The 13,299-nt window shown below is 55.5% G+C and overlaps 3 protein-coding genes across 3 annotated transcripts; 1 reads left to right on the top strand and 2 right to left on the bottom strand.

The window, feature by feature from the left end:
• Positions 1 to 2,106: 2,106 nt before the first annotated feature.
• On the top strand, positions 2,107 to 3,276 carry N7482_010185 (uncharacterized protein; the record flags this gene model as incomplete). The annotated part of the gene is made up of 2 exons (XM_056692309.1): positions 2,107 to 3,087; positions 3,211 to 3,276. The coding sequence occupies 2 exons, from the start codon at positions 2,107 to 2,109 to the stop codon at positions 3,274 to 3,276; spliced, it is 1,047 nt and encodes a 348-aa protein (XP_056538266.1).
• A 663-nt stretch (positions 3,277 to 3,939) lies between these two features.
• N7482_010184 (glutamate dehydrogenase (NAD(+))) lies at positions 3,940 to 7,415 on the bottom strand (the record flags this gene model as incomplete). Its single annotated transcript, XM_056692308.1, has 4 exons — positions 3,940 to 3,976; positions 4,051 to 4,151; positions 4,231 to 7,067; positions 7,145 to 7,415. The coding sequence occupies 4 exons, from the start codon at positions 7,413 to 7,415 to the stop codon at positions 3,940 to 3,942; spliced, it is 3,246 nt and encodes a 1,081-aa protein (XP_056538265.1).
• A 1,748-nt stretch (positions 7,416 to 9,163) lies between these two features.
• Positions 9,164 to 9,598, bottom strand: N7482_010183 (uncharacterized protein; the record flags this gene model as incomplete). Its single annotated transcript, XM_056692307.1, has 1 exon — positions 9,164 to 9,598. The coding sequence occupies one exon, from the start codon at positions 9,596 to 9,598 to the stop codon at positions 9,164 to 9,166; it is 435 nt and encodes a 144-aa protein (XP_056538264.1).
• Between the last annotated feature and the right edge of the window lie 3,701 nt (positions 9,599 to 13,299).

Below are 13,299 nucleotides of genomic sequence, written 5' to 3'. Positions count from 1 at the left end.
ACCCTGCACTGAAGTCTACTCGCCGGATCCAGACCACTCGGGGCGCTGTTTGGCTGGACGCAGGCGGTTCGAATTATGTCGAATTATGAAAATGTGCCGGTGGATGGCCGGGCACTCCTCGACTTAGAGCGTTGCCCGCCACGTATTCTCCGTATACTTCACCCATTTCACCAGAAAAAAAGCCCCGTGCCCTCCGCCAAGCGCCACGCCGCAGCCACATGGAAGAATCTTCAGCGAGTGGCGTTCCTAGCGTCGACAGCTGAGATCCCTTCTCGATCCTGTGATCTTGTCCTGCCGCGGGTTATTTTTGGCTCCCATGGCGGAACGGCGGCTGCCGCAGCCGCCGTCCTCCGTACGGAGGACTAGAGGACGAGTGGATAGGGATGGCTATGACTACCGAAGGCATTAGCACGGTTCCGGTCCCTTATTGGACTCATAAAATCACACAAGATAGGAACCACCGGGAAGGTAGTGGCAACGGGCCAGGCGCGGTTAATCCGACAAGCCACGACGCCTCTGCGACGGTCATCATGCCCGTACTATGACAGGTTGGGCATTTTCCCCCGTCCAACTCACTCGGTCCATAAGTGTGCTCGTCGATTGTCATGTCCTCCGCTGGGTGGCAGGCACGGCAACCCGACTTTCACGGCGCGTGGGGCCTTGCATTGCCGGCAAATACCCTGGTTTTCTGCCAGCCGCTGTAACTCCAAAAGGGAGCGGCGTGCGAGCCGTGAAAGATGTGCCAGTGGAATGGCAAGGGTGGAGTAGAATGGGGTCCCGGACTCTGGGGATAGAGAATAGGATTGAAATACCGCGCTGGAATCTTGTCTTGTGAAATGGGAATATATTGGCGGTGCGAGGCCCACGAGTGGAAGTGCGTGGACGAAAGGTAGGCCGTGGAAGGAGGCCCATTGCCTTGCCAATCAGCTCGTGCCGTTTCCTGCGAATGCGAAGCTGCATCGTGCCCGGGTGAAATGCCACCAGCTGGCCATCTTCTCGGTGGCTTCGGTCTGCGGGCGTGATTGGATCAAGGATCGAGTGCAACAGCGCAGCAAATACCAACGAGCAATGGTTGCCGAAGATCTGAGAGCCCTGCAGGCCCACTCGTGCGGAGAGGCCCAGACAGGTCTTTTCTCTCGGGGCGCTTATCACTTCAGCTCTTGCTCCCGAGGACAGCAGCAGAAGTTAGTTATTTTCTATATTAATGTGAAATACTACTGTAACTCTTATAATACTAACGCTGATAATATTAACCTTACTTTATACCAAGATATATATGTTAATCTATCATTAATGCTTAATACTTTTGAAGAATGTAGGTGTATTTTGTCCAAATACAATAGCGACTAATTCGCATAAAATTCTCAAGTAGATGGATGCCGCGGATTCTCTTCTTCTGGCATTGGAAGGCCTGCCAGATCCTTTAACTGCAGGCCCGATGAACCTCCCTCTGACTGTTGCTGAATCTACCTCTACTCTGCGGGGTCCACCCTCACTTGAGTATCTCAGTATCCCGCCTGTCCAGCCACGCAGCGGCCCGCTCCAAGCTCGAGCCTTGGCTGTGGCTGCCGGGATAATACGAGTTCTTCTCGAAGAGTCATCTTAGTTCTGCTTTCTTCCCTCTGCCCCCTGTGACCGTATCACCTGCGGCAGTGGCAGACAGAAGCTGGCAGAGCCGAGGGGCAAGAGATCTATACCCCGCTATGTACTCGTGCGGAGCACCTTCTGTCGAGCACACGACCAACCTGCGACAAATGCCTGCCCCCGATTCAACCCGGCCAAACTCTCACGATGATTCGAGCGGACCTGCCAAGATGGCAGCCTAGCCACAGCTGCGAGTCCGTCCCAGAGCGGGATTAACCAGCGCCAGTCAGCCCCCGCCAAGGCCCCTCCACCCCGCGCCGTCATCGACTCTCTCCGCACCGCGCCACAGTAGGCCGAGCTAGCAGGTTCGCAAGTACAGTAGTAGAGATATCACACATGGAGGAAGCGCGGAACCCCTCTTTTCAAAGAGACCAAAGAAACCAACATAGTCCTCTCAGTCGTATCCCCCGTTCTTCTCCCTCTTTCTCTCCTTCTCTTCCTCCTCCAACCCCTCTACCCAAAATGAGCACGCTCCAACCCCCCGACCATCCCCTCGCCCTCCGCCACTCCCACCTCCTCGCCCCAGCCCCAGACCGTCTCACCAACACACCCACCACCCTCACCATCACCCGCTCCAACACCGTCTCCGGCCGCGCCTTTAGCGTACACCAGCTCCGCGCGCATGAGCCCTTCGACAGCCCCGCCCGCCGCTCCCTCCTCTACACCGTATCCGGCAAGTTCTGGAGCGGCACATTGGCACGCGAGATCCGCGATGCAGCCGGTCGTCCACTGCTCGAGCTGCGCCGGCGGATCTGGTGGCGCGCATGGAGCGTGAAGCAGCCCGGCGGCGGGGAGGAGCTAATGAGTGCTGAGATGCGGTGGGGCGCCTCCGTGAAGATGGCCGTGCGTGTGCAGAATGCCTTGTTGGCTGCTGGGCTGCTGGATAACTGGAGGGATGCCGAGGAGCGCGAACGGGAGTACGTCAATAGCCACGACTACTATCCGATCCCGAGTGGCCGGCGCCGCCATGGCCACGGCCACAACAGCAACAGCAACAGCAATAGCAGTGGAGGTAGATACGCGCGCCGCCACATATCCCCCCCACCACCGTATAGCGCAATTGCATCCAGCAGCGTCAATAACCCGCTCCCGCGCCCGTCCACCGACACCACCAGCACGAAAAGCACACACCTCCCCTCCTACGCGTCCGCGCACCGCCGCTCCACCCACTCGTTGCGCGACCTCCTCGACGCCGTCGAACCCCCTGCCGAGCCCGCGCCCGCATCCAGCTATGCATTCCCGCCGGCGCGGCGGCACAGCGAGGCAGTGGGGGGCGAGAAGGTGGCGCTGCGGGTGGTGCGGGAGAGCAACACGGCGGCGGCGGTGATGATGGGAGAGCGGAAGATTGTGTCTATCCGGCGGGAGAAGGTATTGGAGTTTGGGCTCAGTGGGCCGGTGGATCGGTGGGAAGTGGGTGTTGCCGAAGGGGTGGATTTGTTACTTGTAAGTGGATCTGAATCTTGTTCTTGTTCTTTTTCTTTGTTCTCGGGCCTCTGCCTCTACTTTTTCCTACGTGTGGGGCATATAGCTAACCTTTCCCTTCCCTGCCTTTTCCGCGGGTGATAGGCTGTGAGTATTGTGCTGATTCTGGCGGAGTTTGTGCGGCATGAGTATCGAGTGCGGATCAAGTGAGTGGGAGTGAGTGAATTGAGTGAGTGAGTGGCTGAGTGGACATAATCCTGCATTTCCCTTTCCTTTTCCTTTTCCTTTTCCTTTTCCTTTTCCCTTTTTCGTCTGCATGGGTGGCAATCTGCCTGCATCTTGTTTCCTATCTTCATTCCCGGGAGATGGCCTCGGATCTACCCGGCCTGGTTGGACATCATCCGCATTTGCATTTGGGGTTGCGCAAGTTTAGTTTCATCTCCATGCCCATTCAGCGAATCCACTCCATCTACACGCTACAGCCCATATCTCCCATCTCTACTTTCACACCTACGCGACAAGGGCTAGACTCAAGCTCAAGCTCAAGAACAAACGTTCTTCAGGCCCCATCTTCAGAACTCCGTTCCAAGCTCGTTCAATCTAGTCCAATTGGAAAGGGGAGAGAGACCATCTCCCCCGAAAAAGAGCAAAATCAAGAACCAGAAACTTTTCTAAGCCATACATTCGTCACGTTATAGTTGTATTAAGGTATAAAGAAGGGGGCCATCATCCCATCAGGTCATCACGACACGTGACAGGCAGGGCGATCACATGGGGATCCAGTGCGAAACTGGGACAAAAGGTTAAAGGACAAGGAAAAGGACAACAAAAAGAAAACACAACACGGAGACATAGACAGGCCTCTAATGCTTTCTACGAGGACTGGAGTTTTGCGATGCGCTTGGTCATGCTGGGATGGATGTTAGTAGGGTGTCCAGGTGAACGGAAGAGAGAAAAACAAAAGGGGAAGAAGAGGAGACGTACAAGTCAAAGAAGGAGAACTGGCTCGGCCGGTTGCCGTACTGGTACACGAACCGGCTGGCCAGGTGGCTGCCGAAGATCGCGCGGAGATAGTTCTCAGGCACCTAGAAAGCAGCACACAGATTAGCAATCACGCTCAGAACACGACCCGATTCCCCAATCAAAGGCAAGAATCAAACTTACCCGCTCCAAAATCGTCTCCAGCCCAATCTTATCCAGCAACAGCTTCGGCAGCGCGTCGCCCAGCACGGACCGGCGCAGGGGAACATTGTCCCACAGCTCGGTCTGCTGCAGCTCCTCGTCGAGCTGGGTAATCGCCACACTGAGCCGATCACTCAGCACGCTGCGCAGCACGCCCGTCTGCTCATGCTCGCGCCAGATGGCCTCGAACTCGAGCCGGGCATTCTCCTTGATCACCTCCTGCACCTGCTTCACATACGCCTGGTAGAACTCGGGCACGGTGCCGTCCTCGCCAACGCACATGTTCGCCACGAACTCCTCGTCGTTGAAGGACAGCGAGGCCAGCACCTCCAGCGAGGAACTCGTCACGCCGCCCTTGTTGGCGGACGCGTCCTTGAACAGGATGCAGCCGGCCTTCTCGAGGCGCAGCTTGCTGTCCTGCGTAATGAAGAGGTTCGCGCCCTCGACGATGTACGGGACCACGCACTTGTTGTCCTGGATGAGCTTGCTGACGGTGGAGAGGTCGATCGACTCCGGGCGGCCGCCGCAGGGCACGAAGACGTCGAACTTCTCGTTCGCCGTGTGCCGCAGGTGGAATGTGTTGCGGAAGATCATGCCGTTGTGGACGAGCTCGCCCGAGGGCAGCTTGACGTTCTTCTCGTCCACGAGGACGCGGTAGCCCTGGGGTGAGAGCTTGGACAGGTCGAATTCGGAGATCATGACGCGCTTCTTGGCGAGGCGGATCAGTTCGGCATGGTCGAGGCCGTTCGGGTCGACAATGACGCCGGACCCGTCGACGATGCCCGCGTACGTTTCGTTCGACAGCAGGATCTCGTTCGAGCCGAGGTCACCGTCCGGCCCGCCGGTTTGCAGCTTGTGCATGGTCGACGGGTCGATGTTCAGCTTGCGGTAGATGCCAAGCACGTACTCGCGCACAGACAGCGTGGTCATGCCGTACGTGTCGTGCGGGATACCGCCCAGCTTGGGACTCTTGCCGGTGAAGAAGGACTTCCACCAGGGGGCGCCGCGGGCGCGCGCGTGCTCGGTCGCCCAGTCGACCAGCTCGGCAGTGTTCTCGTCAGGGCCCATGAAGAGGATCTCGTCCTTGCCGTGCAGGTCGACGATCGGGTCCTTGATACCGGGGCTGACGGGCGGCAGGAGCAGGTCCATGATGGAGTCGATGTACTTCTCGAAGGCGACCCGCGCCTTGTCCTGATGGTTGACATCGAGCAGAATAACGCCCTTGGCACCGCCTTCGGGGATATCCTTGTTCTTGCGTTGCTGGGTGTTGGCCAGGTTGTAGTTTTCGTCGAACAGCGAGCGCGCGTTGATGCTGTATGCCTCCTTGTTCCGGCTCTTGACGATACGGATGCCACCGCGCGCAATGTCGCGGAAGCGCAGGTGGAAGCCGCGGAACTCGGAGCTGATCACGAGGAACATGCCGTACAATGGCTGGGGGTACTCGTGCTCGGGCAAGAAGTCCGGCTTCAGGCGGAAGCTCAGGGCGACCTTGGTGGGGGTGAAGAAGTTGGTCTTGAGGACAGAGGCATTGAAGACACGGAAGGAGGTCATGACCATCTCGTCATGCTCATTCGCTGCCGTGTTGCGGATCAGGTGCTTCAGCTTCTTGTCGTCCAGCACCTCGTCGACCTGGAGACGCAGGTAGCTGAGAGTGGGCAGGAAGTCGTCCCCAGACTCCTGGGTCTGTACATAGTGGGTATTGGCGAAATCCAGGTAGAGCTTGTGGATCAGTTCGGGGTAGTTGTTGATGATCTCGAAGATGTAGTCGGCAGTGAAGGTTTCTGTGCGCAGACGCTTCTTAATCTTGGACAGCAACTCAGCGTGAACGCTGTTGTTAGTATCCAGCAGAGCCGCCAGCGAGGTGTACTCGGACCCCAGACGGTTCAAGAACTGCTGCACAAAGACCCAAGCGCAGTGAGCATAGATGGTCTCCTGCAGACTCAACCGGCCAGTCGCAAAGTGGCCCTGGAAGCGGTTCTGAGGAATACAGTACAGAAGCGAGGCCTCCTTCATGATCTGGTGGATGGCGGCCTCAATGGGCGGGTACTTGGCGGAGATCTCGGACGAAGCCGAGGGGCGCAGGTACAACGAGATCACGGTGATACCGTTGGAGAAGTTCTCCAGGTACTTGCGGGAGCTGGTCAGGCGGTAATAGTGGTATAGATCGGAGAGGGCGCTGAACAGGCCCATGGCAGAGCCCTGGCGATAGGCAATGACCAGACGCTTCTCGCGGCTGCCCTCGATCTCGAACATCTCAATCACTGGGCCGTGCCTACCAACCGCCGTGCTGATGATCTCCTGGTAGATCGCCTTGGTGTTGGGAGTGGCTTTTTGCAGGAAGCGCTTCTCACCGATGATGTCGATGTTGGTCTCATTGGGGGACGGAGTGGGGTTGGCGAACTGGCACTTATACACGAAGTAGCAGCGGAGCTGCTGGCCATTGTCGCCGGGGAGGGTAGTGGGCGAGCGGAAGGTTTCAACACGGTAGCTGTTGGGCCCCTTGGAGGTGTTGATGTACTTCTCATCGATGCGCTGTTCGTAGCGGGGGCCATCCACGGTTGAGACGCCAGGGCGGCTGGTGTCGATATAAACGGCGTGATCCTCCGCCTCTTTGTCGAGGCGGATCTCGAGCTGCTTGTCATCGCGCGCATAGGCGGCGACCTTGGCGGCGTAGAGGGAGAGGATCTGGGTCACAATGTTTTCCACAGACTCGGTCTGGAAGTAGGTGTCATCGATGCCGAGCATGTTGTAGAACCAGGTCGTTTCGGAGACAATGAAATCACTGGGGAAGAAGCCCTTTTCCTCCAATTGATCCATCACTGTAGTGGGAGGAAGGTAGCCGCATTAGCCTCCATTGTCCATTGTGCTTGCACGCCGATTCATGCCTGTTTCTTACCTTGCTCCATCTGCTTCTGCTTGCCCTCAAAAGTGGCGGCAATGTAGCCCGGGTCCTCCTCAGAGAGAACGCGGTGCGGGGAGCCGGGAGTACCGGGAATGCCCAGGTGTGTCGGCTGGGGGGAGGGCTGTCGCAAGGCCGCACCGACGACATGATCGAGGTGCTTGTTGTGAGGGTAGCGCTGGAAGCCAATGGGGGTGCCTGTGCCGGAGCTCCCATCGTGGCTGTTAAAAAGCTTGGGCAAAGGACGGGCGGGGGAGGGTGGCGCCATTGGAGGCCTCCGACGGCGGGGTAGAGGGTGTAGGAGAGGACATGTTGATGGAGAAGTCCTTGGAGGGAGACTTTTAAAGACGAGAAAGAAAAAAGGAAGGACGCTGCGAAGATAGAAGTACCACGGTCAGTCAACTGAAGGGCACGTGTACGGGAGATAAGGTAGTGAAGCAATGCGCGCTTATCAGCTGCGGCGGGCGGTCATCGTCATCGCCGTCACCGCTGCGGGCTGCTCTGCCACGGCCACTGCTACTGCCACTGCCCACAATTCCTGTAGGTTTCTCATGTTTCAAGGAGTTGCAGTGGTGGCAATGGCAGGAGATAACACGCAAGGGGGGGGGAAGGCACCCTGAGAGGGTATAGGAAGATTGGTAGATAGGAACTACTCCTACCATCCGACTATACTATACTATGGAGTATAGTAGTAGTAGTGATAGTAGCAGTAGGTAGGGCATGACTCACCGTCGCCATCGACTGTCGTCGAATAACCTTTAGATCGGAATACTCGATCAAAAACAAAAAAAGATTGGTTTGACGCAAATCCGGGGAATGGCCAGGCACTTTAAATACAATGCAACAAAGAAAGTTCGCTGCCTTGATTTCCAATTTTTGAATTTTCATTTTTTTTTAATCCCATATTTATTTCACGATGATTATTATTACCCCATCCATTGCTATCTTGGACACGCTCTGACGCCGTTCAGGCATGCTGTCGCGCCCCCTGGACCAGTCATAGCCGCTGCTAGGCGGCGGCCACTCCGCGACTCCATCGTGACCGGCGGTCTCGATGGCCTTGATCCGCACCAACTCCACCCGGGCAACGCTCATTCCTCTCCGCGCCGGGGGGCGTGACTAAGATCCACAGGCCCGGCGGTGGTCGGCGGGGCGCTGATTGGCAGTCATCGCCCCTCTTTCCGAAGGTCAAGACCGAGAGGAAAATCCCGCTGCGTCATGCGGGCCGAAAATAGAGAAAATAATTGCCTCACTTGGGGCCTGGAACGGTGGCTGAGGAAAAGATATCTCGCTATCTATACATAGTACTCGAGTCTAGTATACTACTCCTATGGTACTCCCGCGAGTACCTGGATAACTCGGCGGACGCAGGTCACAAGACGTGCGGAGCGACATGCCTAAACCAGTCTCTCTTCACGATGGGAACGACACGCCTCCCCAGGGGGAGTCGGTGTAGTCGAACTAGTCAAATTATGGCACAGCTCAAGCAGCCCGAGGTCAGCTGAGCCGTTCAGTGTTTGATCTGTTCAGAATTCCATCTTTCGCAATTGCCCCCTTCCCGTACGGAATCTCCGGTCCTCGAAATCCTGCAGGAGGCACTGTTTAGTTCGTAACAAAAGTTAACACTCTCCCGGGTGCTCGCCAAATGAGGTGATCACAGTCGAATATCGTGAACTGCGATGTGTCATGGCGCCTGGTTCTGTCGCAAGAGCACGGAGGCCACGGAGGCCACGGAGGCCACGGAGTCCTACGGAGCATGTCCATACTATCTAACTCAGACTACGGAGCACGTGTTCATGCCTCTCCAATTCCACCATCGACCCTGACTAAACCCACCCAGCCCTAACCAACTCAACTAATCCAATCACCCGTCCATCCGGGGTTCGCCATTGCGACCAGCGGGAAGAGCCCGACTGGGGTAGTCCAGGATAGGGCATGGAGAGATGGGGTTGGGGTTGGGGAGGTGGAAAATCAATCGTAATAGCCACGGCTATTACACACAAGAAACCACCCCCCTCAACCCGGCCCGGCGCCAATCTCCAACCGGAGGGGGTGCGGTTTGGTACCTGGATCGGCATGTTGCGGGGTAGAAGACTTGCTGGTCTCCAGGGTGCGTTCGTAGGGCCCAGCGACATGCGAGGCGTGGCCCTGGAATCGCCCTAGAATTGCCCACGTTGGCAGGCGCAGCGAATCACGGGGGCCCAACAGAATCTTCATGGCATATGGAGCCTGACCATATTTCCCTTCAGTCGGCGGGGCCTTACGTCTCGGCGGGCGTGCGATTGGAAGATACTTCCGAGCGGCGCGAGATGAGGTAATCCTTGTGTCAGTTGAGGGCAAATAATGTTCCGGGCCCGTGTGATGCCTGAGGCAGCTACTGGCCCAGCTGGGACCGCGAGGCGGCTGTCCCGTCCCGACTCGGGGATCCCTTCCGATCCCTGCTGGGTACATGCTGCGAAACAGTCCTCCTCGGCAACCCCACCCGACCAGCTAAGACGCCACAGAGCACCATGTTGGGTCGGTTCAATCCCTAGTAGAGCGTAACGGCCGCCCGTTCAGCTCAGCCAGATGGCGCCCTCGTCGAGAATCCGGCGAGACCAGCTTCGTCTTGCAGCCTCGCCCGGGCATGCGCTGACGCGAGCGCGTAATATGCTCGCACCACGAAACTCCAAGGGGCATGCAGGGATGGGCCCGGTCGAGGGCGCGGCCCGTGCGGGACAGAGCAGAGCCAGGCCGACTCTGATTTGGGGAAGTGCTCGGCTGACACCCCTATGGCCTGGAGCCCGACAACTCGACAAAAATCTCCAGGACGAGAGTCAAGTCAATAGGTGGTGGTAGCGGTAATGGTAGTGTGGTAGCATGTAGTATATACACTCTTTCGTTGTCCCTTGAACTCTAAGCCTAGGAGACGCCAAACACCCCCGGTTTCTATTCCTTGTACCGCATAATACCGGGTCATTAGATCAGGTGCGCTCATACAAACTCTTCCTGGGTGGTTGCAACATCTCGATCCCATACTCTACAAAAACCAAACAGAGGTGGCGGCTGACACTACTGCTAGAATTGCCATCGTTACGAGCCACATGTTGTACGCCATCTTCATTGTCTGCCTCACCGCTCCCGTCGTCAGGAGCTACAGCGCCTCCTGAAGGAAGTTAATAGACGAGTGGATCCTGTTTAACTTATTTTATAGGGTCTCTTCTAGTCCTACTATGGGTAGTTAGCGTCCTATGGGTCCTCGTGGCACTATCGCATGACCAAGCATAGGACACATAGCCAAACCCCCGAGATTCGATAAGCAATAAAGAGCATCGTATACGGCAGCCGCAATGACCCTGAACACTCTTCTTCATGCTTGAAAAATCCTGGCAGTGGAGCATGAATAACATTCCTTGGCCTGAAAGAACGGTGGTTCTATGAATATTCTGTGCTGGTCTTGACTCTCCTGATTGGTTGATTTTGGGAGTATAGGTATCTTTTACTGACAGATAGTAATTGGACGGCACATAGACATATCTCCTGGGAGCAGGGCATAACGTCAACCACACAGACACCAGATCGCGCGGCCCAGGCGAGGATTTTGGGTCCGGATCGCCTGGCATAAGGATGGATTTTCTAACCTCGTCTCGTCTATGGTGTACCTGCCAATTATATTCAGATATAACAGATTTATTCGCACCATCGATTGAAAGGACAAAAAAAGGTAAATAATTACACCAGGGCCATTCCAGTCTTTGATGGAATCTATGGTGTTGAAGTTAATGTCGCTATGCTCGTTCAAGGCCAAGATTATTTTCTCCAGCTATTTCAGATTTGGCGCTATAAACGACAGGGAATCAAAGACTCCGAAATAACCATGCTAGTGAGGGGGTTTCTAACGACTGTATCACGAACAGATTAGGGTATAAACGTGGTGGGGTTGACTGGCTACCAGGTAACTTACAGTAGAGTTAATCGATCTTGGCTTGAGGATTCGAGAAACACCAGAAAGGTGGGGGTGGTGGCTCTGATTTCCGAAAGTAGCCTACATCTACAAATAATCCTTAGTCACCCGCATGCGCACGGCCCAGATCGATCGAAGACGGGGAGGGGGTTGAGGACGGGGTTGAGGATGGCGATAAGGATGAGGATAGGGATGCAGGGGGACGGGGACTGGGATGAGGGGGATGAGGAGGGAGATGCAGGGGCATTCCTCCCTTATCAGGTAGGGCACTCCTACCATTTCCGGGGGAGGATAAGCCCCCAACCCTTGATCAAAGGAAGTACACCCTACGTACTCGATACCCGAGGATCCCCAGCCGCAACCCCTAGGCCCCATCGCCAGCTCCTTGGGTTGAGTTAGGTCGGGTTGTATGTATTCCGTCCAATGTTGATGTTGTTGGGTCCATGCCCGAGACTCAGGGCGAAAAGAATGTCCTGTCCTGTCCTGTCCTGAGTACTGTGAATCTTCATCACGAGGCGTACGCCCAATCTCACACATTTGATCACAAACATACAGCCGTCCCATTTCGAAGTATATGATTATGGACTGCCTGCCGTCTACGGTGTTCTAGGCGAGACGATAGGAACCGCGAAGCAGGGATACGATGCCAGCCACCTTGATAATTATTGGTTCGATAGTGAGCATGTCGCATACTATGTATACTTATACGCAGGACACTGACCTGTGTTCCGTTGGCACTGCATGCACGCCGCACTGGTACCTGATCTGTGCGCAAAACCCGCCAACACACCACTCCAAAAACACATCCAAGAGTTGTCCCGGCTACGATACATGCTGTATCTTGTAAGCTCTGCATCTACGGGGCTTATCTTGCGGTGAAGCACCGCAATCTGGCAATGCAGCCATTAGTCATGTCATCATTGATGCATTACCCTATCTAACTGTGTACTCCATCTCTTCTACAGAAGGACAAATAAAAATAGAACACCGCCGCTCGAATAACCCGCGATGTCATCACGGAATGCAGCTAAGTCCTCCGTTCAGGTCAGAGCCCAACAGTTTGGAGCACGTACCCCGGAATTTCCGGCTTTAGCGGATCGAGGGGTGGGGAATTCCCGAGGAATGCGCCACCGACACAGCCCCGGAGCCCCGGGATCCTGGAAATCTGGAGCAGCTGTGTGGTATGGGGATGGGGATGGGGATGGGGAGAGGGGATTGGGAGAGAGCGAGAGACATTCTCCCCTGTATCCCTTATTCCTCTTCATCTATTATATTTATTCCTTCATGAATAGCGCGCCTAGCCCCTGCGAGGGCCCGTTCCCAGGGTGAATCGTAGACCAAGAGCTTCTCATGTACGGATATATACTCCAGACAGGGGCTTTCAGTGCATCGTAAGTACTGTACTTCAGTCCCATGCACGCAGTTTAGCAGTTTATTTGAATAGCCGCGCAGACTATGTGAGCTATCCCCGACAGCACGGAGTACGGAGCACGCAATACACTTGATCTGCATGGCTATTGTACGTAAATCGAAGTGTGGGTAGCTGGGCGCTAGGGTGAAGGGGAAATTCAGACCAACCGTATCCCTTGAGTAGCACGAACAAATAGTTGACTCGTAGTCGTGGGCCTAGTTATGTGATATAGGGTGTGGACTAGCACGAACAACCCAAGGAGAGAACCGAACTTTGGTGGGGAAAGCGCCCCCTGATGATCGTGGCCCGCAGGACGGCTGGGCGGGCGGGCGGATGAGGTTCCGGCAAAGGCGAGATCAAACCATCTGCGGGCCCGGCTAAAACATGAATCGCGCGTCCACCGCTATTACCGGACGTTGCAAACAATAGTAAAATTTCAAGATAAGAGGACGGAGTAATCATGTACGGAGTACTCCGTATGGAGACGGGTATGGAGTACAGTCCCCGGATGCAATAATCAGACTCTGGGGAGCCCCTGGCGTAAGCTCGGCTCCACCTCGGGGAACTGTGAATCGGAGGTTGGGAATTAGGAATTAATTAGCCGTTGGGAACTCCTGGCAACACTCCTTCACAGCTGAGCAGTTAAACTGAGTGTCCTAGTTGCTCCTCGATGCATCTAATTATGTATATTCTTCTTTCTATAATGTACTTTGGAAATCAATAACGTCTTATTCGACCCTCTCACTCGTACGGAGTCGTAGATCCATATACATTAATGCAGGTTTATCTTCCGTCCTT

Source organism: Penicillium canariense, assembly GCF_028826845.1.
Source record: "Penicillium canariense strain IBT 26290 chromosome Unknown utg000008l_segment0_segment0, whole genome shotgun sequence".
Lineage (NCBI taxonomy): Eukaryota > Fungi > Ascomycota > Eurotiomycetes > Eurotiales > Aspergillaceae > Penicillium > Penicillium canariense.
The sequence above is the reverse complement of the archived record's forward strand: the minus strand, read 5'-3'. Positions and strand labels throughout refer to the sequence as shown.